The 26,113-nt window shown below is 38.3% G+C and overlaps 1 protein-coding gene across 1 annotated transcript in view; it reads left to right on the forward strand.

Annotated features, from left to right (window-relative positions):
* The window catches only part of ZNF804A (zinc finger protein 804A), a gene marked incomplete at both ends in the record, with an annotated part of 244,987 nt that extends 219,526 nt beyond the window's left edge, over positions 1-25,461 (forward strand). The window contains 2 exons of the mRNA XM_081326712.1: positions 11,866-11,996; positions 22,212-25,461. Of these exons, the coding sequence (XP_081182838.1) occupies positions 11,866-11,996; positions 22,212-25,461 (3,381 nt within the window). The remainder of the gene's footprint in view (positions 1-11,865; positions 11,997-22,211) is intronic.
* Between the last annotated feature and the right edge of the window lie 652 nt (positions 25,462-26,113).

Below are 26,113 nucleotides of genomic sequence, written 5' to 3' on the forward strand. Positions count from 1 at the left end.
TATATATATATATATATATATATATATGTGTGTGTGTGTGTGTGTGTGTGTGTGTGTGTGTGTGTGTGTAAAAAATGTTACTATATATATATATATATATATATATATATATATATATATATATATATATATATATATATATATATATATATGTAAAAAAAATTTGGCTTGCTAACAAAGAATAAAGGGAGACCGATATAATCATTTCAAACTTATTTGTTCTCATCAGTCAGCCATACCCTTCTGAGATTCGAACCTGGGCCGACTGCGTCTTAATATATACAATATAGTAATAAATTATCAGGAACACTGAAAATGCAAACAATGGATTTGTTAGAGGAACTTATCTTTTAATTTAAATTCACTCAAAGTTATTATTGCCCATAATGGAATAAGATGTAGCTATTCATTTTTGCTTGAAGCTGTATGACAGTAATGGATTTTGATAAAACCTTTCTCTCCCCACCCCTATCCCCATTTTTTTGTAGAAAGATTTGTTTTCCTAATTGCCAGATTTGAAGAAGATATAATGAGTCACTTTAAATTGATGTCCCCCAAGTTTCAGTAACATTAATCTCTAGGTTTGGCAACTGTTAGGCAGGACTGTGTTTATTTTATGATGCCATTTCTAGAACTGACTGCCACTGATACAACATTATAATAAGAGGAAAGCTGCCACAAGCCTCTGGCTATAACAAAAATCAGATGGGGGCAATCTGATTATAAAATGAAGAACATTGTGTGTGGGTTTGCAGAAGAGCATTAAAAAAAACCTTCTGTCTTCCTGTGGATGCAATGTGTGTATTGATGTATTTTAAGACAATTACCTGAATCTGCTAAAAGGACCATTAGGTCAATATAAACAGTAAAAAAAACAGTAGAAAATTAAGTTAAATTCCAACAAAATAAGCAAGAACTTTTTCAATAGATTCAGTATTGTCCTATCCCACCCCCTTCTGTCACCAAATGCATTTAGTGGCTTAAAAAAAAATCCTGATTTAATACCAAAGCATAGGCAATCTCACATTGACTTCGCCTCCACAGAACAAGAAATTGAAAGTTAAGAATGTTGCCTTATGGGCTGAGCCTCATAAAAATGATGTGCAGTGTCCTGAAGTTGTGTTAGCTTATAATTTAGTCCTCTATACACTCAAGTTTTAAATTTACCTGTTATATTCAAAGCTGGATTGGAAGAATGAAATGAATATGATGAATATAATCACCCCCTATATATGACGCATCTCAGTCCTACTGTATCTCAGAAAAATCCTTTCTGTGTTAAGCCATATTTAATATGTTGATTAGTAATAGCTGTCAGGGCAGTGAAAACAGTAGAAGGAAGTAGAGCCCGTTTCAATCCCTTTCATCAACAATACTGAATCCAACACAGAGATGACTTTTGTCAAGCATTACAGGGCGAATGGTAAGCAACTTTTTAGCTGCCAAGGGGTCATAATGAACCATATTTGGGGAAAGAAATGAAAGTATTGGAGAGCAACAAATTTTTGCACAGATTTTACTTTATGGAACTTTAAATCACTTGAATAAACATTGGAACAATAGAATTAAGACGCTTTTTGCAACATAACTTTTTTTAATGCTTTAATTAAATGATCGCCTCGTGTCACTTTCATCAAACATCTGAGACTCTTTCATTAAAAAAATACTTTGCAAGATATACTGTACAGTCTTTCTAAGTATAATCACGTTACACTTGAAGTTCTTAATAATTTTTCCAGTTATTTTTCAGAATACCCAGTTATTTATTTATTTAGGCTCTTAATAAAAGGCAACGTGAATATGGATCAAACTACCAAACTTCCTGAGTTATAAAGGAAGGATGCATAATGAGTTTTTTTAATGAATTTATAGTTTTACATTTTAAAAAAACCTGTTACGTTATGTTGCAAGTCCTGAAATCCTTGAATTAGGTAGCTGAGCACTCACCAACTAGAAAAGGAATGTAGAGGGAATAATCAGGCACAGTCTAAATAACATGAGCAGAGAGATTCTTATTTTTGTGATAGGCTTATATACACTAACACATTTCATAACTATGGTTGAATCTTCTTCATATCACATTTTTCTGTGTTTCAGGAAGGGACTATTTCACTGAATGAATTATTTCTAAGGTGGAAATGTGCATTTTAAAGGGCGTGCATTCTAAATGAACTGGAAACAGTAAATGTTTGACTCAAAAAAACTATGTTTAAACCGTTTGGGTGATTGCTTTAAAATGCATTATTGCTAAGCATTAGAGTACATAAAACACTATTTATAACATGTTCATTGATCACTAGCAAACATGCTAGGCCTTTCCCTTGATGATTCTTCTCATACTTTTTCATTCATTGACAAAAAAATGATTTTTAGCTAGGTACAGCAATAATTTAGCTAAATGTCCATTTGTAATGGGAAACAAACATAAAGGAGGTGTTCTTGCACCTTCTCAAAAGGTCATCCTTGGTTCCAGCAGTACTAGACAATTTCCATTCAGTTTCCAATTTTTCCTTTCTGGGGAACCATGTTAAGAAGATTGTAGCCTTGCAATTCCAGGGGAATCTGGAGGAAGCAGATGAAATTGAACTGTTTCAGTTGAATTTCAAGCTGGGATATAGTACCAAAACACCATTGTTCACATTAATGGATGATCTCTGGTGTCCCTGAGATGGAGAAAGTATATCCATCTCAGCCTTCCTTGATCTCTCATCCATCAGTGTGTGCGTGTGTGCATGTGTCTGTGAAATATCATTAATATGCTGGTGAGGCTCAATTATAAATCTTTCCCAGTCTGGGTAGGGAAAAACCAGCTTCAGCTGAGCCTTGAAAAGACTGACTGGCTGTGGGTTTTAGGAGCTTTGCATCGAGTGATCCTCCAACATTTACTCTGGATGGTGAACACTCCCTGAAGCAGAATTTGGGGATTCTCTTGGACTCATGTGTCCTGCTTGAGGAACAGGTGGAAGCTATGGTCAAGAGAACCTTTGCACAATTATAACTTGTGCACCAATTGTACCTATTCCTAGATCAGGAGGCATTGCTTGTAGACACTCATGCCTTAGTCACCTCTCATTTGGACTATTGCAATGTACTGTACATGGAGCTGCCCTTGAATAGCATTGGAAGCTCAGCTGGTCCAAAATGCAGCAGCATATGCAATGCTGGGTGCTCTCTATATAAGAACACTTTATATGAGGTGCACTGGCTTCTAGTAGATTTCCAGGTACAATTCAGGGTCTGATTACCACCTTTAAAGCCCTACACAGCAGAGCCAGGTTACATACAGGACTACGTCTCCCAGATAGTTTTCACTTATCCCACTGGATAGGACAGTGAGCATTCCTTGGGTCTCCTCGGTCTCCAGAAGACTATGAAGTCCTGGCTATTTCCACAAAAGTCCACAAAGCAGACTGTGATGTAGGCGCAGATGTAGCTGTCATGTTGCTATTGGGATTTTTGTGGAGTCCACAAAACATGGTCTTGTTATTGTGCATTTTAACATGCATGCATTCTAAATGAATTGGAAACAGTAAACGTTTGATTGTGATTTGATTGGCTGTCTTCAAATGTTCATCGCCCAGAGTGTCTTGGTAGATGGATGATCATAAAAATACATAAGTATGCATGTAAATAATAAATAAATCAGTGTTGCCAGCCCTGTTTTGTCAATGAACTGACAAGAGCACTTACTAATTTGATTTATTATATTTTTTAATCAACCCAATAAAGGTTGTTGCTTGAAGAACACTTGTTTTTATCCATCCTCCATCATCTCTCATTGCCTTATTTGAATAATATATTTACTGATCCAGATGCAATCTTAGCAGTATAGACAGGAAGAGCTGAAAGCGAAGAATCACTTATGTAAAGTTGAGCTCATGCTGGCAAAGGAGACAGAAACATCTTTCTTGGAGATCAGAGATTTCCCAGTGGGTATCTCTTTTTTGCCTTTGGAAGGAGGAATTTGGGACTGGATGCATCCTCAGTTACTTAAGGCACTATTTTTCGACCTTGACAACTTTAAAATGCATGGACATTAATTTCCAGAATCACCCAGCCAGCATTCTGGAAGTTGAAGTCCATACATCTTAAAGTTGTCAAGGTTGAGGACCACTGCTCTAGGATTAGCATTTTATAAAGTTTAAATTTTTTTATGACAGATAGAAAATCTCTTCAGATATGGGGGAAGATATCCCTTTCCCCCATACCTGGTCAATACTTTCCCAAATTAGTATTTTAAACATCAATAATTTTATGCCCAAAATAAAGCTAATCTTTTAATGGTGGCCCAGTTTGACATGATCAAAGAATTCCATGAGCACTGAAAACATCTATAGACTCAATGTTTTTAATCATTAGCCAGTCATGGATTGTCAAATACTATAAAATGGTTGATCCAAATTTCTTGCTTACTAAAGAAGGTTGTCATGCTCTTGGTACCCTGAAGTGCCTAACATCTTCAGTGATCCAAATGCATTGTAATTGAATTCTAAACTCCTTTTAGTGCTAGGCTGAATTAATCATGGTATGTACTCAGAAAATTGCCCACAGCTTCACTAGAGAGATCCCAATTAGGGTCACTGTCTGCTCCACTAGAATATTAGTTAAATGAAAGAAAAATAACAGATCACTGCTGATAGGTTTTTTTTGTTTTTTTTAAGCCAGGTAAACCAGTTCAAGCATATTTTAATGTCTTCGAACAGCACAGTCAGGATATTTTGCCTGGCACAAATAAATATACAGAAATCAAAGGGGGAAATAACAGGATCCCCTAATATTAAAATATTCTGTTCTACAAACAGCCTTAGTGTTACTTATATATTTGTACATCACTTTTATTTTATTTTTTTTTACAAATAACACAAGGCATCAAACATATCCAACATACCTTTCTCCTCCTATTTTCCCCACAACAACCCTGTTAGGTGAGTCAGGCTGTGCATCCCCATTCCCTTATTCCCAATACTACTGACATTTCTATATTTACCCTTGGTCCTATGATTTCTCCCACCTATGTGAAAGTTTCCACTCATTCATAGAAGCTTAAGTCCCCTGCCCAATCCTACTCTACAAATGGAGCACCCTAATTTTAAGCCTTCCTTGAATTTCTGTCGTCCTTATCCATTTCCTCTTCCATTTCCATTTCTGTTTGCACTTATTAAGCCTCTAATATTATTCTGTATGCCTTTTCCTGTTTCCTGCTGTAATTTTAGGGACTTCGAAAATGGATCCCCACCTGTGAAATGGGCCATCTTCCTCTTGATTGTCTTGTACCTACCTATGAAACTTGCAAGGTTACAGTTTGACATACCATCAGATACCTATTTCACAATGACTCTCATTGTCCATTGAATCTACCCCAATTTACACTTTCATTTCATAAAATCATCGAGTTTGTAAAGGGGCTACTAGAGCATCAGGGACAAGTTTTTATTGCAGGAATCTAAATGAAAGAATCCTCAGCTGTTGTCTAGCTTCTGCTTCAGAAGGAAAGTCCACCATCTCTCTAACTAATGTTTTCAGTACATAAGTCCTAATGTTCCTTCCAAAACTTTTAAATGCTATTATATGTATTTCTTTTAAGGCTGAACACACCACATTTCTCTCTCTCTTTCTCTCTCTGTGTGTAAATATTGCACTAAGGCTCCTCTGATACTTCTCTCCACCTGTTCCAGCTTCTCTGAATCTTGCTGAAGTGTAACGCCTAGTACTGAAATAGTACACAATTGTCCAGAGGGTAATGTGTTTACATTCTTCTTGTGTGGCCACATTAATATTCAAAGAACAGAAGATGAATATTAAATCAATTTCTGTACTTGCATTTTAAAGAGAAAAAAGGAACATAGAGCATGTTCAGGATCATTGCTGCAGGATGTTCTCTCTTATGATGAAGAGAGAAATCCACTGAAGAACTGGCTGTCATAGAAAGAAGTCTCAGGGCCTGGATTTATACTGTACTATTTAAAAGACCCAGGTGTTTTGTTCAAACAAACCTACTTTCTAATTGCTAGAGACTACAAAGTTTTTTTTAAGTTCTATCTGAGAAATAGTAACAGTAGAAGTCATGGTTATTTAAATTGCTGTACAATGTAGTGGTACTCCTTAAAATGTACTGGAGTTCCTTAAAAGGTGAGAATGGACCATTGAAACAAAAACCATCTCAAGTATAATAATTCGCTTTGCCTTTTTTTCTTGGCATCTTTTAAAGGATTATGAAAGCATATGAACAAAGAGATGCGTGTACTGTCCAAATGAGAAAAGGGGACATATGGAAACAATAAAGCACAAATAAATATTGGTTGTAAATGCATTGAATAAAGATTCCTATTAATGAAAAGGGGGGAAAAGACATCTCCAATTATATTAGTTCAGCCAGCTACAATTATAAATTGCAGTTAAATTAGGTTAGTTCCGTGAAGGATTATATCTCAGTACTAACCCTAATCATAGAAATAGAAGCTGTTGAAAAAGTGAGTGCTGATACGTGTAAACTTAAATCTCATTTAACGGGACTTGTATTTTCCTGTTACCATAATACTTTATACAACTTATCATTTTATATTCCATTCAATTAAAATCTTAGCACTTCTATAAATAGAGGAGCGAGAAAGACGGGAGGTGGAAGACGAAGGAAGGAGAAGGAATAAATGACATTGCAGAAGTCTCAAGATCCCCAGAGACCTTGTGGCTTTATTTAAATCCTAAAGATTGGGATCAAATGACAAGTGCAGATCATCACTTCATATCTACATATTAATGACTTTACACGTGTGATTGAATGCTTTGATCCAAGCAAGACAGTTCTCAATTTTGTAAAACTAAGAACAAAACTAAGCTAAAAACCTGGAGTCTATAATGGGTGACAGCTAAAACTGATAAGAGAAAAACCAGCAATTCTCAGGCCAGGAGACAACCTTTTATAAAAGTCCACTGACCCAAAAGGCATGAAAAAAGAGCCTAGAGTGTAAACTTTAGGGCAGATTTACAGAAAGAGCTTGTTTCCATATTCTTCAGCAGTCAGATTTTCTATGCACATGTGACTTCATCATCATTGTATGCAGGAAAGCATTTGATGAACCAGATTATATTTGTGAAGCTTAGGCTATAAGCAACTTCCTGAATACAAGAGTCAAGTGTCTGAGGTTTCAAGATTACAGTATTGTCATACCTTGTGTGAAATCTAACACACTGCATAGTAAATGTGCATAGTCAGAAGCATGGAGAAAAGGAAATGTTAGCCCCCAAAATAAAATGAAAGGAAAACATGTCCCTAAGCATGGTACTGGCATAACAACAACAACAACAACAACAACAATTGTAATGTATTGGGTTTTTGTCTTACTAAAGAGTATCACATGGGGTTAATTGCTGGAAGGTTGTTTAAGCACAGTCCTCAAACCGGCAGCCAGGCCAAACAATTCACATGCTCTGAGGTCCTGAGCAGTCAGAGCAATGGGGAGGTAGTTGTAGAGGGGCAAAGCCCGGGAGTGCAACGTGGGGCCCCTGATGGAGAAAGTCAACCAGAACACTACAGCCATTGTGCTAACTCCATGGAAGGATTAGACTCTGGAGTGGGCTGACTTGGAATGGCCAGCCAGAGAATTCCGAGTCAGCCAGACTCGCTTGAACTTATGGTCCCTGGTCTACCCAGCCCGGCAGGCAAGCTGGTAGACCGGGAGTGCCTGGCTCTCCCAGGTGTTCCACGAGGCTTCGCAAGCCTCATGCATATTTACAAGATTTTGTTCCAAAATAATGGAGCTTTAATGTTGCATGTGTCATTGAATTGCTACTAGCCAAGAGAGCCTCTGTATTAGCAAATGGGAAAAGGTGTACTTTTGCATACTTCTTTTGTATCTCTGTAAAACTTGTAATTGCTGTAATCATCCCTTTTGTTATTATAATGTGTGTACATTCTAGGGGGGAGGGGTATAATGTATTGGGTTATTGTCTTACGTATGTAAGACGTGGTGTATCACATGAGGTTAATTGCTGGAAGGTTGTTTAAGCAGGGAAGCTGGCTAACGGCTCCCAGCTCCCCAGACAACCCGTCTCCAGCACCGTCATTGGCTGCTTCTAAGGCAGCAATAGGTTGCTTTAAACCTATTGGCTGCCACCTAGAGGCCAGGGTATAAATAGCTGCATTCACAGCCCTGTTTCTCAGTTCAGATCCTGTAAGCAAATAAAGGATGATTCTTGCTGAACTCACTCACCTCGTCTCGTCAATCAAGCAACAAACCCAGTATATAACAACAACAACAACAACAACAACAACAACAACAACAACAACAACAATAATAATAATAATAATAATAATAATAATAATAATAATAATAATCCTTCAGGAAAACTAATAGGAAAAAAATATCAATGGAGAAAAAAAAGCCCAGTAGACACCTTATGGAAGATGAGATCTACGTATCAATCTGATACCAAGGATACATGAATATGCTGAGTGTCTCTAGCTGTAACATCACTGAAGTAAGTAAGTGAGAAGTAAGTAATAAGGAGTACCAAGTGAAGAACAATCCGTTGAAAAGTTATGCTGCAGAACAAATATTATGAAGAGAAATCAGTTGATTTGCTTGCAAAATATAAGGTTTAGAGAAAACTCAGGTAACTTTTATTTGGAAGGACTGAGATTCAATTCTGATTTTGTCCCCTGGAGTTGTATTACTCAAAGATGAAGTTCTTTCTCCAATTGCATGTTATATAAAACAGGCTTGTCATCATCATTAGCTGCACTGGTTTAGAGTAATGTTTATCCCCTTTCTTTTGACAATATTCTGGACTACCTCAAGGTGTTCTCACTGAGAATATCTGCATATTCCACAAACATTTTGTTTTAATCAAAGTAATTTGTACAGTTTTCAAAACATGCATATTTTGGATGTAATTTTCCATAACATGTGTCACTAGAGAACTACGTATTTTCACTGAATTATTTACTCCTAATGTCTGCTCTACTTTTAAAATACAGAATTAAATAAATTCATATTAAAATTCAAAATGAACAATTTTTCCGCCTTACTAGTTTTATTTTTATAATTCATTACTAAGAAAATCTCTGATTACATTAATATCTTTGCTCAGATAGACAACAAAATATATTTTCCTGATATATTTGGAAATCAGAGCAAACTTTTTGTAATCAAGCCATAGGATAAAACACTGAGAAATTCAACTTTTCTTAAGCAAGGGGGGGGGAGAGAAAATTTAATTCTGTTTCTTTGCAGGTATTCGTGTTACTCTGAAAATCTTTCTCCTACAATTTGTTTATCCCAATATCTGTCAGGCTTCACTTTTATGAATTCAAAAAAGACCCTTGTCACAACAGCTGGTAGTAGTTTTAGGGCAGCCTTGCAGGAGAAGAACAGGATTGCTACTGCTCCCCATAGTGTAAATATTTGTTTTAAAAGATTGCTCTTAATAAAGTAGTGCAGTGTTTGATTGATTCATCTGGCTGTTTTTATTACACTAATGGAATGTGTTTATCTTCCAAGATTGAACATGTAATGGGTTTGATTATTTGGAGCTTGTTCGGATAAACACCAGACTAAAAAATTTAATCTTTGATTAACTCAGTGGAATGGCCATGCACATTTCTGCAATGCAGCTTTGAGCTGTTCTTGTGCTGTGCCTATGCAGTCTGGACTCTAAAAACAGCTTTAGAAAAATACTATCACTTTGGCCATAGCTTGCCAGGTGTTCATTTTGGACTGAGGGCTGGTGTAGCCTCACGCAAACAATTCCTCTGCAGGTATGCTTTTCTAACTTTCTAACATGTTAGGGCAATTTTGGGGACAGCTGAAGTTTTCTGTTGATGTTAGCGTGTGGATGCACAGGCATCCCCTGGGAAGGAGAAGGTTTGAACTCTGTAGATTCTTCAAGACTTATGGCGTTTGCTTGAGCAGCAAGTTGAAGCTAGGGTTAGTGAAATGTTTGCTCAGTTTTGGTTGATGTACCCTTGTGGTGCAGGAGGACCTAAGTACAATAAACTATGCCTTCATTAGCATCTAGTTGGGCTGCCCTTAAAGACTACTTGGAAGTGCAAGAAGATGACATCTACCATAGCCTCCCTCCCGGTACTGTAACAGGATTTTGACAGTACGACTAGGGGTGGATGTCTAGGGGTGGATATGTGTCATTGCTATTGTTGGTGTACCAATGATGCCTCATCTGTCTTGTCCCCATACATCATCCAGCAGCTTTATGTAGATGTTAAATAGGAGCAGTCAGAGTGATGATTCCTGAGGCATCCCACAACAAAGCTGTGACCATGGGCTTCAGCTCTCCCCTGTCCCCACAAACACTTAATGGAATCAGCCCTGGAGAAAAGAGCAGAACAATTGCAAAAGAGTGTCCCCCCCCACACACACACTCCCAGCCCTCCGATTCAGTTCGGAAGTATGCAATTATGACAGGTAATGAAAGCCACCCATTAAGTGAGAAGGACTGTCGCTAGAAGACTAAAAAGCCTGCATTATTTCCCTCCCAATCCTGCCAGAAACCATCCATAAGCATGCTCAAGATGTCTTTGAATCTACTGAAAGAAGTCTAGATCTGCTTCCTCAAGGGTTCTTTGATCCTGGCTACCTTATTTACAATCTTTTCCCCAAAACAGAAAGTTGGAATTTGGTTGGAAATGATCTAACCTTATTGCATCCAGCGTGGCTTACGAGGAAGTGGGCAGATCATCAACTCCTTGAAAAAAAGCTCTTCCTCAAAATAGTTGACCATATAATAAGGTAACCCATAAACCATGGTTTGTAATCATAATGGTTAATTGCATACAATGCTAAGTCCCGAGTAAACATTTTAGTTTACTGTGAGGTGCAGACCAGGTGATTGTTTTATTCCGCTTTTTAAGAATAGTATAAGACCACAAACCTGCTGGGATTAAAGCCCACGGAATTCAGTGGAGATAACTTCTGAATGATAACAAACATAGGACTGCAGTGTGAGAAGTTTTAGACAATTAAAATGACATTTAATAAGGAAAGATTAAATATTAGACCTTGCAATGGGAATCTTCTAGTCAAACAATTAATTTTGAAGGGAGGATTTCTCAAGGGAAACTGCAGATTTATAAGGCAAAGTGTTTTTGCAAATCTCCCCCAAATGTTAGGGATTCTGTCTCATTTTCAACTAATATTTTTTTTCACAATAAAGGAATACTTAAGTCTCTGCCAAAATCTTCTTTATTTTTTCTTGAACAATTCTCATGGGGTTTTTATGAAAAAGTATGGCTGTTTAAATTTATTTCAAGGAGAAGAAAGACTCAGTAATATTCTCATATTTAGAGTATGGTGTTCTGGTACTTACCTGGTTAGGGGATGGCCGCATTGTATTTTAGAATGTGTAATGTTTCATTGCGCAATTATTGTTCCAGCATCCTACATTTGCTAACTTCCCACGGATTAATTAACTCCTAATGGAAGGCAGCGCAGAACAGTCCTCTAAGCTGTTTCCACCTTGGAAACTATGAATACCAGGATCTTTTAGAGTGACGAAACTATGTGAGAGAAACAAGAAAAATAACTACAACAGTCACTTCAACCATATTTATTAATAAACTAAAAAATACCATGCAGAGAAATAAATTCTAAAGTAGCCTGGGAATAAATGGAACACAGAAAGAGAACTTTTGAGAAATTGCAAGGCATATTTTACTATATAAAAATATAAGCAGCCCTTAAATTCTTGACAATTTTTTTTTAAATATACACCGGGGCACATTCATTTCTTCCTGTCAAATAGAGTAATCAACGCTAAATTTTGGTACTGCAAAGTGATATCTTCATAGAAGTTCCTTTCTTTGCATTAATGTTTCTCTTTTTCTTATTTGCTTCCAATTATCTCTAACAGAGGCTCAAGGAACTAAAACAGAGGGAGTTTGCTCGGAATGTGGCATCCAAATCAAGAAAGGATGAAAAGAAACAAGAAAAAGCTCTTCAACGCTTACACAAGTTAGCTGAACTCAGAAAAGAAGCTGCATGGTGAGTGAAAAGTTATCAAAAGGCAAAAAGAAAAGAAAGAAAGAAAGAGAAAGAAAGAAAGAAAGAAAGAAAGAAAGAAAGAAAGAAAGAAAGAAAGAAAGAAAGAAAGAAAGAAAGAAAGAAAGAAAGAGAATGTAACTGACTATTGTGATCTCAAACCAGAACAACATTTTTTTTCTGACAAACTGTACCTGACAACTAGATATGACACAATGCAAAGAAATAAGCATTTTAAAAGTATTGTTGCTTTTCAAGAAAGCTAAACATTTAAGAAATGACATGCATTTAACTAAAATATTGGTAGTGATTTCTATGAGATGGCAAAAGTGCCATTTCAGTGCAAGCTTATCCCATGAACCCACATTCAGCATCTTGTCCAGTTTGACCACTCACCCTCAGATACCACTGATTTGTGTGTGTTTGTGTGTGTGTGTGTGTGTGTGTGTGTGTGTGTAAGAATGTATGTGTAAGTGTATGTGTGGACATATGTTTGGATATCCATATTGATAAGGCAAGCAGAGCAGTTTGAATCAATGACAAACAGGTTAAGTATTTGAAGGAAAGAAATATATTGGTGTGCTGTTGATTCTCTGCAACATTTTCATTAATACTGCTGGAAGAGAGACAGACTCTCCTCTCTCTGCCAAAACAAGAAGGTGAAATGAATTTTGTGGGTGATCCCATTCTTCCACATACTTATCTTCTTTATGGAAAACTGCATGGATATGGCTCTGGGGATTTTAAATACAGAAGGAGTAGCAATTTTTCCCTTTTTGATATCAGGATTCTTTTGCTGGATCCCAGGCTTTTCATAACTGAAGTCCTCCCCTTTACAGAAAAAAAAAAACATTCTATGTCAGTCTCATTGATTATATCCCATCAAGTCGTTTTTTATTCCTAGCAACCACATACATAGATTTTCTCCATGATGAACTATTCCCCCAATGTGATCTTTCAGGTGTCCCAGCACTGTACCCATTGCAACTGTATCTAAACCATTCACCTTGCTGCTGGTTGTCCTTTTTTTTTCTCTTTCCTTCTACCTTTCCCAGTATTAGAGCATTTTCCAAAGAACGAGGTCTTCACATAATATGTCCATAGTATGACAACTTGAACTTGGTCATTTGTGCCTTGAGTGAGAATCCTGGTTTGCTTTGTTTGACGATCCATCGGTTTGTTTTCTTAGCTGTCCAGGATTATCTGAGGGAGCACCTGCTGCCAGCGTCAATTTCCCATCGTCCTGTGCACTCCCACAGGGAGGGCCTCCTCAGGGTACCACCAGTCAAGGATTGTCGGCTGGCGATCCCCAGGGGGAGGGCGTTCTCTGTGGGCGCGCCTGCCCTATGGAACCAATTGCCAACGGAACTCCGGATTGCCCCTGACCTTCGTTCGTTTCACCGGGACCTAAAAACCTGGCTCTTTGAGCTATGTGGTCTGGACTGAGGGGTTTTAATGATTTTAAATTGGGATTTTAATTCTTGGGGCCATATTTAATTATATTTTATTTTAACTTAATTTTATACTGTATTGTTTTTTAATTTTGCCCTGTAAACTGCCCTGAGTCCTTCGGGAATAGGGCGGTATACAAATTGAATTAATAATAAATAAATAAATAAATAAATAAATAAATAATAAATAAATATTCTCAGGAGTCTTCTACAAAACCAAAATTCAAAAGTGCCGGTACTGTTCCTATCCTGCTCCTTTAAAATCCAACTTTCAATTCCATAGAGTATCAAGGGAATATCATGGTTTTCATGATTCTCATCTTTGTAAGAATAGACACATCATGGTACTGACTCTCTTTTCTGAGGCCTTCATATCTGCTCTACCAGGTGCTACTTTATAGTATATTTTCTTAGCAAACAAAAAAATATTGGTGGCAGAATAATCTTACAGACATAAACAGAGATAGACAATTTTTAAGAATTTTTCTGAAAAGTTTGGACAGTATTTTTTGAATGTTTCTTGTGCTAAGCATAAAATATGTTTGTTTCTTTCTTTTTTCCATCCCCTCCTGCATGAAATAAAAGTGAGAAACCATGCCACCAGTTTGTCAAAAATTGACACTGGAATTCTGAGATTCTGGCAGCCACAAATAAAGGGTTTAATGCCACTGATTGCAGAATGAAATATGAATATGAAATATGTGCTTCCTTTTCACATACACTTTGTCTCCTTCAGGGCTTTTTTTCTCATTGAACGCTCAGAACGGAGTTCCAGCACCTTTTTTGAATGGAACCTTGTAGGGTAGGCAAGACAGGTTGTATGACACGTGTGAGTTCCGGCACCTTTTTCTTTTACAAAAAAAGCACTGGTCTCCTTGGTGCATTTGCTATAAACCCAGAGAGGGTTAATTGGATGTAATACTGGAATGTCAAGCAGATCTAACATGAAAATAATTTCACTCCATCTTTTGCTGGTTATCAGTGCTCCTTGTATGTTTCCTAAAAAATAGTCTTCAAATAACCAAATTGCTTGCTAGTCTGGAATTAGATAAACATAACGTGATCTTCAAAAACTGGGGAACAATTATGAAAATGTATAATTACTCAAATGTTTAATTACCGTACATTAAGTAGTAACATCTACACAAGTCAGCCTGTAGTGTAGAAACTGAACACAGAGGATGCTTTGCAATTGTTGATCTCTATCATACTTTTAGATCTCTAAAGTTTTACATCCTTTATTGAGGTGCAGCCACACTTTCAAGCTGCTAATAGTGTAAACCATAACCTCTTAGCACCCTCTAAATCAACTGGCTGCCATTTTAATGTCATTTCTCATAGTTTCAAAAGTGCTGCAGCTTTGCCACTGCCCTCATTATGGAAATATTGAACCTATCACAATCTGGTGGCTATCCCCACCCACCCCCCAAGTGATAAAAAATGTGACCAGAAAAATTACAGTCCTTTAAAAAAAAACAAGCTTGTCCCCAGCAAAGGGAACACTAACAAGAGAGAATTGCTACATGAAAATCTAAAGAAAATTCATTTCACAATTTATCCATGATCAAAACTAATCCATGATTTCCTATGGTGGGTTTAGCATTTTTCTGAAATCAAAATAGATAAGAAATCTAGGCTGCCAAATGTGAGGGTCCATGAATTCCTTATCCTTTTAGTTGTGTTTGTTTCCACTGATATAGGCATTGTTTGTGCCATTGCAGGAACGTGTCAATGACCAGACACCTGAATCCCTTTGTTTCTAGACCCACTTCTAAAATTCTGCCCTTTTTAATGATCTTGAAGGCCTTGTAGAAGTAAAAATAAAGTCTTTGGCTTATAGAAAAACAGTATTGCCTAGAAGCAGTAAGTGTTGAGGCAGTACTCTAGTGGAAGGGGTTTCTTTGGTGTACTGGAAAAATGCAGTAGCTATTCATTCTGGCAGAGACACCCAGGCATGGGGGGTTCCTAAGGGGAAGCAATACATATTCCATTCCTTTTGTATATGTACATTATATAAATTTTACCCACATGATGTCACACTCATCGATTAAATGATTGGAGCTCTTGTTGCAATGGCATAGACATTCCACTATTTTGAGGCAACTCCCCAATCCCACAGATGCCTCTTCTCTTTAGGACACAAAAGACCACCATGGTGTTTGGGGGGAGCCATTTTGCGGTGGCTCAGTGGGTTTGGCGGGTCGAATCCCGAGTGCCGCGTAGCAGAGTGAGCACCTGTTACTTGTCCCAGCTTCTGCCAACCTAGCAGTTCGAAAGCACGTAAAAATGCAAGTAGAAAAATAGGGACCACTATGGTGGGAAGGTAGCAGCGTTCCATGCCCCTTTGGCATCTAGTCATGCCGGCCACATGACCACAGAGATGTCCTCAGACAAGCGCTGGCTCTTCGGCTTTGAAACGAAGATGAGCACTGGCCCCTAGAGTCGGAAACGACTAGCACGCATGTGTGGGGGAACCTTTACCTTTACTATTTTGCCCAAGCCTTCAGAGATGCAAAGATGCTCTTCAGAAGTACAGAATTCTAGAATTTGCCTATAGGTTGCAGTTGGGCCAACAGTTTTAATTAACATATCTCTTGTTTCTTTCACATTCTCCATTTCTGGATCTCCACCGAAGCTAAATTAATACCTTTTACTTGATTACATTCCTTCTTCTATGCATGGTTTTAATTGTGTTAAATGATCTATTTTCCTCCAATTCAGACAAGTATGAAAGAACGTATCAGAGAGGTTTACATAGTCAGAGCCTAAGTAACTAGAACGGGTCACATTCAAATCCTTCTTTTAACCTCGTCCCAGCTTCTGCCAACCTAGCAGTTCGAAAGCACGTAAAAATGCAAGTAGAAAAATAGGGACCACTACGGTGGGAAGGTAACAGCGTTCCGTGCGCCTTTGGCATCTAGTCATGCCGGCCACATGACCACGGAGACATCCTCGGACAAGCGCTGGCTCTTCGGCTTTGAAACGGAGATGAGCACCGGGCCCCTAGAGTCGGAAACGACTAGCACACATGTGCGGGGGAACCTTTACCTTTACCTTTACCTTTACCGAAAATATTTAGCTTTATAGAGTTCTGCTGAGCAGTTTAAAACCGAGAATTTTGTTTTAGTGTGTTGCAGCCTGGCTTTTATATTATTCATTTTTCTCTTGCTTCTCAAGCCTTTGTAACCTTTAAATAACTCACAGCTAGAGGGCCATATCCAACTCCCCATGCTGGGCTAATGATTGTGTTATACTTAATGGTATATTTATTAATGGGGGTACTTCAGAGAGGGTGAAGGACAGTGGATCAACCTATGTGTATACATATCTGAAATTGTAAGCCGAATCCCTGGGATACAGTATACACTTAGATGTTGCTATAAATGTTTTAGAACTGCAGTTAAAGAGTCCAACATGCTACATCAGAGAAAATGCAAGCCTGGCTGGTAGACGGTAGCTGTGGTTCTTAAAGCAACTGTTCCAAATGACTACAGGAGGTTCTGTGCTCATATTCTCACAACAATTTTGGCATCCAGTAGGACCTGTTTAAAGGTCATTTTAAAATTGCTACCACACCATGCATTCCAAAAGAGTCATTAAAAACACCAGAGATGGAGGCTGCTCGGAGGCTTCTAATTCAGCTGTGTTTGCTTCCTGGGAAATCGTCATCAACAGCAAGACTCCTTCTCAGAGGGCTTAGAGAGCCTCTGCCACCTGAGAGAAAGAGCCATAGAATCATAAAGTGGGAAGGAGCCATTTACCCCCATCAAACCCAACTCCCTGCTAGGAACAGAAATCCAAATTAAACATTCATGATAACTGGTTGCATAGACTCTGCTGGAATATATGTAGTGAAAGAGGCCCCACAACTTCTCTGCATAATTGGTTCTACTGCTGAATTCTCTTACAGTCAAAAAGTCCCCTCCCCTTCTTAATAGTTGAAGTTTGACTTCCTGCAACTTAAATCAATTATTCCTCACCCTGCGTTCCAGAATGGATAGGTCTTGACCTTCTGTGAAACATCCTTGCCGATATTTTAAGAACACTGTCATATCCTCTCTTACAGGTCTCAAAGCTCAACGCTGCCTTTTCCTTCAAATCATTCTTCATTTACATTCCACTGTCTCTATCCATCCTAGTTGGATTGCTATATTGAGCTTATCCGAATCTTTATTAAAGTGTCCCGAAAAGGATCAGAACTTGCTGTTTTAATGAGGTCTGACCCATATAAGAATAAAGTGAAGCTCTTGCTTCCCATGATTTGGAAATTATGTTGAGGCAGCCCAAAATTACATTTGCCTTTTGGGCAGCCATATCAAAATGGTGAGCAACTAAAATACCAAGAACCTTTTCACATCTATTCTGCATCATATATTTGCCCAGTTGATATTTTCCATAAGTAAAGAGCTTTGCATTTGTCTTAATTACGTTTCTCTAACCTATCACGATCAATTAAAATTTTCTCAATTAGTAGATCTCTATCTATTGTTTTAGGTTTCTAATCCAATTCTGAACCTTCTGAAAATCTATTTCTTTCACCTCTTTCTCAAACCCATTAATGAAATTGCAGGTGAACACTGGGTTGAGGAAAAAGCAATCTCAGTCCTCCTTTTAGTAAATCCCATCCTTCATTTGCTCTATGCTAATTATGAAAATTGTATCTCTAGATCTCAATTATTAAATTATATTTCTTTCCTGTAATTGTTTAATTATGTTCTTCATTTTTTTTTTTAAAAAAAGAATATTGTATATAGAAATGCTCATGAATAGCACTCTGCCCTATGTTTATGTCATTTTCTTCAAGAGGGTACAAGTCCCAATCCAGGTCATATTGAAGGCACCATTCAAGCCGCTTCTGAGTTGAAAGTATTAGCTGATGACAGAATAACAGAACAACAGAATAATAGTGTTGGAAGAGACTGTGGAGGTCTTCTAATCCAACTCCCTACTCAAGCAGGAGATCTTATACCATTCCAGACAAGTGGCTGTCCAGTCCCTTCTTAAAAGTGGGTGATGGTGATTGAGCACCATCATCATCACATCATCATTGTCCAGGGGACACTTGTGGGGGCTCATTTCATGTCCCATCAAAGAGCTGGAGGGAATGAAGGGAGCTCACCCCACCATGCAACAGCACTGAGGTCTCAAACACAGGCTTGTTAACCTCCAACTCAATGGCCTAACCATGTGAGCCACCATGCTCCTAGCGTACAAGTCATTATTGGACATCATTTCATCAGAGTTTTCTTCTCCACCCCATGCTCCAAGGAACTCATCCTCAAGAATCTCACATTCTGCAACCAAACATTATTACTACTCCTTGTGAAATACAATAATTTCATGACATTAGTTTACCATCCCAAAATGCTGATCATGATCCTGGAAACCCTATCCTTCCCATAGACATCATTTTGACAGGCAGTCAACCATTTTCTATATTCTTCTTTCCTTGTCCAGTCCTCTTTTCACAGATTGAAAGGTTGAACGAGAATACCATCTGAGCTCATGAGTTGTGCAGCTTCTGTCCCCTAGTTTTGAAGCTGCCTCTAATTGGTTTTGGCAGTGTCATTTCAGATCCAAAAGTGAAATTCAAGACAAATTCTATATTTTTCTGACACAGAAAGCCTATGGAAAATGCTCAATTGTTATTCTGTCCTTGTAGCTTGCAGATACTATAATTGGCTAGTACATTTACCTAGATATAAGGGAAGGAGCTAGTAGTTAAATGTAGACTGGAATCACAGTGCAATTTCCATAAAAGATGGTTACATTAGACCAAATGAAAGATTCAACAACTAAATAGGTGCTCAGTTTTCCAGGAAAAAGAATTTTTGCATGGAAATAAATTAATGAGACCAAGTGGAATACCTGAATATTTTTCAGCACACTCTTCTGTGTGGTGAAAGGTTTATTAGATCCATATTGTTATATTTCTTTCTTTTTAAAATTGTAATTGTCTTTACCACAATAAATATTAATACATATTATTTATATAAAATCCCTCAAGCCAGTTAACAGCAGGGGTTCTTTGTGAGGAATGTAGAGTGCAACTAAAGCTAACATAAAATGTCAAGCTGTTGCACACATTGATCTGTGTTCCAGAAACTTTGGTAATATTCAATGCAGGGATAATCTTAAAAATTCTAAGAGGGAGAAAACAAGTTAGAGAATAGTTCATATATGCAGGTTTTATCTAACAGAAATTTTGATGTTGATCGGGGTTTTAAGATGAAACATCAGTGGACAATTACCAAGATCCATAGCTTAAGAAGGCTGTAAGTGGGATCCTCTTAACTATTAGTTCTCCTCAATCTGACTAGGGAATGCTGGCTAAGTGTAGGCAGTTACAGATATTGATCTCAGGGGAAACGGATAAGACAGTAGAAGAAATAGAATAGAGTAGAAATGAGGAACAGGTGATCCCAATGAGAGAAGGAGTAGCCATTGAGGACATCTTGCTCAAGAATCTCCAGACTCTGAAAACTGCTTCTGGGCAAAGAAATTCTTCCACAAGTATTTTTACCACTTCTTATACCATCACAACAAAAGGCTTAGAAATTATTATAAAAGTGGAGAGAATTTCAATGCATATGGGGCTGAGATGGAATTCTTACAGGTAACATATGGTAATTTTATAGTTACATTCATACCACCTTCTGTCATTTCCAAGGGAAAATATCATCAGGGAATTCCTCCCATTGGGCTTTTATGGGACAATGCTCCTGTTATTGGAAAGGGGAATACATGCCCTTGAAAACTCATTGGTGGAAACTTTCCCCTTGGAGAAATTCTCCACTTAGCCAGCATCACCTTCAGAACCACAAGAAGTGAACAGGAAGTAAAATAGGAATGGGGGAATCTTAAAAAGCAGCTGGTGTGCCTGTGGAACTGATTAGTTGCATTAAATGAGAATTGTTTAGCTAATGGAATGAAGTGGTATGTTTCAACTTGGGTGAATATGTTGTGTGGTGCTTGCTTGCCAAGCATATGGTCAGAGGATGAGGGACTTACCCTTGCAGCTGATTCACTCATCATATGGTCTGAGGTGGATTGGATCATTAGAAATGCAGACATGATATTGGGTTGTGACTGGCATGCAGAATGCATGGTGACTTGCCTCCTGGTATGAATGTTATCAAATTCTGTCTAGTTAAGCTATTAAATAGTGTTTGGGAAGATGGTGTGTGGCACCAAGATGCTAGATTCTGCTGACATAATCTATGTCGGCACCAATAATATTGAAAAACGAAGTTAGTCAACCCAGGAAGACAAATTCACGTTGGGGCACAGGACTGCTAGGAATAGAACTGAAAAAAAAGTGCTAACACTAATACTACCTATGGTGTATTTGCATCTGTTTGGTTCTGGTAACCACACTTGGAAAAAATGTAACAGAATTGTGGAAAGCGGACAAAAGGGCAACCAAAATGAAGAGGGGACTCAAATGTGTTTTGTATAAGAAAAGGCTAGTGTGTTTGGGACTCCTTCACTTGGAAAAACAGTGATAGACAAGAGAAATGGTTAACATGGATTGAATCATGCAAATTCATTTCTAAAAATGAATTATAAAAAAAACTTTTCTCTAAACACTAGAGACAGGTACCATCCAATGAAGGAGACTGAAAATAGATAAAAGAAAACTTCTTAGAACAAATAATTTGTGGAAATCATTTCAACCTGACATTTAAAAGGGGAATGGATAAATTCATGGAGGATAGATTCCTAGTGAGTTATTAGTCTTGAAATCTCAGTGTTATTTGAGGGCAAAAGGAACCTCACTTCCAAATACCAGTGCAGGTGGGACAATGATGCTAGAAGGGTAGGATTCCATCTCCTACTTGAAAAAGCAGCATTAAATAAGCCTCTTTGAGAAACAAAATTCTGAATAAATGGGTTTGGCCTGTCACAGCAGGGCTGCTCTTATGTTCTTATCCACTCTTCTGTCCCCAGCTTCTTGGTCAACAAATGTTGAAAAGCAATTTGTGCTTTGCTGTATGAAGAATTAACACTGCTGGTGACAGAAGTTATAAATTACTAGTAACTACTCTGTAAAACCAAAGGAAAGTTTGGATACAACACTGTCTTTAGGAATTAAAAAAAAATGTCAATACAGCTAATCCTCCAATACAGCTAGTCCTCACTGCCCTGCGCACCAACTCCTGCAACTTCGCATTCCACCCCTCCATCTTATGGCTCCTGCTGTTGCCCTGGTCCTTCATGAGGCAGTTCTGTCTCCATGAGGCCATCTTCCCCAGGTTTCATGAGGAAGCCATCATATACAACCTTGGGAAGAAAGCCTCATGCAACTAACAGTTGTCCCATAAAGGGGCATGCTTAGTTATTGGCAGAAGCAAGAAGATAGCAATAGTCAACTAGGGCAGCAAGGATGACAGAGTGCAGGGGACTGAAAGGGCGTAGATGATGGGGACTCATTCCCCTGTGGTCCTAAGCACCCAAATTTTGGTCATGTGACTGTAGGGTTGCTGTGATGACTATAACTTTGGCAGCTAGTATTGTCTCTTTATTCAGCCCTGCCATATTTTCCGACTGTCACTGAAGGAATGGTTGTAAATCAAGGATTATCTGTATACAATACATCTAGGTTTTGCCTCTAAATTGTCAGGATTGTGTTGATTTCTTTTTTAAAAAAATAAGTTTACATTGTAAAAGAAAACATTATTGCTGCATTGTTAGTTGAGCATTTCTCATGTATTTGAATTAAGTATGATTTGTACTGATATAAAAGTTTTGTTCTGTTTTGTTTCAGTGCTCCAGGAAGTGGTCCTATGTTCAGATCCACCACGGTTATGGTCCGGGATAATTTTAATGACATTCCTCAATGCAGTCTCATTGACTCTGTTAAAAAGGAACAAGATTTCAACTTTGCCCTGTTGCCCAGTTCGAAGACTGCTAGCGATGTTGAATCTGTCGTGCCACTGATTCCTGAAGCGCCAACTAACAGTGGACCAGACATTAAGCTTGGAGATCAAGTCCAGGGACTCCATGGACATAAAGTAGGGTTTTCTTTTGCATTTCCCAAAAAAGCATCCATCAAACTAGAATCATCAGCTGCTGCTTTCTATGAATATAATGATGAAACATCAGCTGAACATGGAGTTAGTCGAAGAAGCCGGTTTGTTCCTGGGCCGGGGAATCTTCCAGTCTCATCAGCAGAAGAAATAGCTTTGTGTTTTGAAGAGAAACCTAGTTCCATTGCTCCACTGATGGAGAAACGTGAAGCTGACAATGCAGAGTCAATCCCAGCACAAGATTCAAATGGACTACCCACTGAAGGGAATGGGATACAGCCGTCCCCAGAACTGAGGCACCCTGTTTCTCATTTAAAAGGGCCCGGGTTTGTTGATTCAGACAGCTGTGGCACTGAAGTAGATGCTGCAGCATTACCTGATGACATGCTAACCAAGGGAGCCTTGGGGAGCCAAACCCTTCCTGTGGAATGCAGTGGTAATGAACCCATGGGAAACGAATGTGTAGTCTTACCTGTGAATGAAGAACATTTATCACAGCACAATCCCCAAGAAGAAAATGAACCAAACATTAGCAATGATTCAGTTATTTCTGAAGTTGAAATTAAAGAATGCATACCTGATGGACCAATTCCAGCTAATTCTGAAGAGGAAGCTAGAACTCTGCCTAATAAACAAATTCCATCAAAAAGGCTTTGTGAGCCATTTGTTCCCGTACTTAACAAACATGGATATACTGTCCTTCAGTGGCCATGTGAAATGTTACTTTACACAAACACAGAGCCATCTATTTCATACAGTTGTAATCCTTTATGTTTTGACTTCCGGTCATCAAAACCAAGTGAGTCCCTGGAGAAAAATAAACAGCAATCAAATATTCCTAATTCAACCCAGAAGATTGAAGCTAGCCAGGATTTGGACTGCAACCATCCAAATGAATCTCTTTCAGAGAATACTGATTATGCAGCTGCAGCACCAATTTATTCAACAGAGAGCTGTAATCTTGAGGGGAAAAAAGATGAATTATCCTTAGATCCTTCGCAGTCAACTGGGAAAAATGAAACACATCAAAACATTCTCAAGTCTGCCAATGAACAAGAAAACAAAGGCTGGAACAAAAGGACACATGAAAAAAGATTTTATAGGAATAGGAAAAGGAAAAGGAGGAGAAAGCAATGCTATCATCATTATGAGGAAATGACTGAGTTCACTGCTAAAATTTATCCAGTAACTGAACAGCAAAATAACTTTACTGAAATTGATAAACATCAGAAGCTTCATAGCACCTTGGAACAAGGCATAAATGAAAGTCAGTTAGGAGATTCAGTTTTGGAACAATTAGAGGAAGCAGACAAAATTCCTGAAAAGGAGGACAATGATTATCCTGGTACTATATCTATAATTACACATGTCCATAGGAATCAAGGTCCTCAGACCATTTGTAACACAAATGACAATAGGAATTGTTGCATTAATTCTAATCATTTATGGACAAAGAGCAAACCAATCTCTCACAGACAATCAAATAAAGCGGGAACTAATTCTGGAAAATACCATTCAGTTTATTCTAGACCACTTTGTAATTGGACTGCCACAAGACAATGCAGTAGCCCAGACCATAAACATCTAAGCCACTATCCAGATAAAAAATACACAAGTCAGTCACAACCCACAAAAAGAGCCTACAATTCTGCCATTGATGAACCAGAAAGATCCCACAGAAAGCGAAGATATGCTACCCACTCCTACTCTTCAGATGAAAGTTCAGCAGCACAAACATGTTTTTCAGAAGAGAATGTCAGGCAACTAGGCAAATTAGTAGTATCTTGTAAGCCGAAATGGAAACGAAGGAGAAAAAGAATAAGGGTTCATGATATATTTATAGAGAGGAGACCAGGAAATAATATCAGTGTTAGATCTCCAACAGAAGTTGTGAAGTTTGAGGATTCTCCCAATAAATTAACTGAAGAAACTCCAGAGCAAACGAGTTCCCATTCCAGTGCAGATTATGCAAAAAACATAGAAAACAAAATGCAGCCAGTCGGAGGTCAAACAGATTCACCATCTGAACATCCAGTTTCATCAGAAAATATCCAAAACTCAAACTGTCCCATCTCAGAGCATACTCCCTGTCTGAAAGAATCCACGTATTCTGTTTCTCCTGTTATTGAACATAGCATTTCGACACCAGGGAAATCCAAGGATGTGCTGGAAGGACAAAAACAGAAAAATGAGAACGCCCCTGAAATGCAGACTTCCCTTAAAATGTCCACCTTTGAAAAAAATCCAAACCAATCTCCCCCTAAAGGCTTTCTGTGTCCTGATGAAGTTGCTGAGACTGCACCACAGGAGAAGCGAAACCCGTCGGCCAATGAGTGGCTGAGGTACGGCCCGGATATATTGAACAGTATGCCTCCTGTGCACTTGAAGGAAACCCACATGAACAGCCATGCTTTCTTGACCACAGAACAGCTCCTTGCTCCATTCACCTTCCCTGAACATGCCCTGCTCTTCCCCAACGAAAACCACGACAAATTCAAGGATCTGCAGCTGGAGGCCTACCACCAGATCATCCAGCAAAACATGTTGGCGAGTAAGATGAAGCTGACTTTTCCTCCAGCTGCACTCCAACCTTCCGGTGCTCCTCTCCCACCCCTCCCCTTGCAGCAGCAGCAGCCTCTCTGTTCTACCTCTGTCACCATGATCCACCACACTGTTCTTCAGCAACATGCGGCAGCAGCAGCAGCAGCCGCGGCTGCCACTGCAAGTACATTTAAGGTCCTTCAGCCTCACCAGCAATTTCTTTCCCAGGTCCCAGCTCTTTCACGAGTCCCTTTACCTCATTTTTCACTTGGGCCAAGGCTATGCCCTACGGGCCACACAGCCATGGTTGGGCCACCCCAGTTGCCAGTCATCCCAGCATCGATTCTCCACTCAAGCCATTTGGCTTTTCCTCCTTTGCCACACACTCTATTCCCATCCCTCCTGTCCCCGCACCCTGCTGTCATTCCATTGCAGCCCCTCTTTTAGGACCCGCTGAACAGTTTAAGTGAAAAAGCAACTCTTACACTGAAGGAACACCAACAGCATTGATTAAAGAGGAGGAGAAATCCCTCTACCAATAGCCTCAAATTAAAAGGTTACTAAAGCCTCTGGACTGGGGATTTATTTGCTATTGGATTAACAATGCAAATATCCATGTAAAGTGCAGATTCATAATACAGTTAAAGCACTGAATAGTCTTTATATAGATATAGATATAAATGTATGTATGTATGTATGTATGAAGATCATGATTTAAAATATGTTAACATGTATATAAACTATATTTATAGTACTGTAAGTTATGTTGTAAAGTATGCACCTTGTTTTTTTAAATATATTTGTGTATTTGCACCTAAGTAACGTTTAGACAAAGCCGATGCACTATGTTTTGTACAACATTCCTTATAAACATATAGTGAGAAACTTTCTCCTGCAATAATCTTCATTTGTTATGAATCTAAATTTGTTGTGTTTTTTTTTTAAAAAAAGCATTTACTCTTAGCTTTATATATACCTTTTTCTACCATTTAAACAGAAGTTTCCTCTAGATTTGGATAATCATTAGTTCCAAGCGTACTGTGATTTATTATTAAAACCGTGAAGTAAAAATCCTTAAGGGGAACAATCTTACTAAGCA

Source organism: Vipera berus, assembly GCF_964194415.1.
Source record: "Vipera berus genome assembly, chromosome: 1".
NCBI lineage: Eukaryota > Metazoa > Chordata > Lepidosauria > Squamata > Viperidae > Vipera > Vipera berus.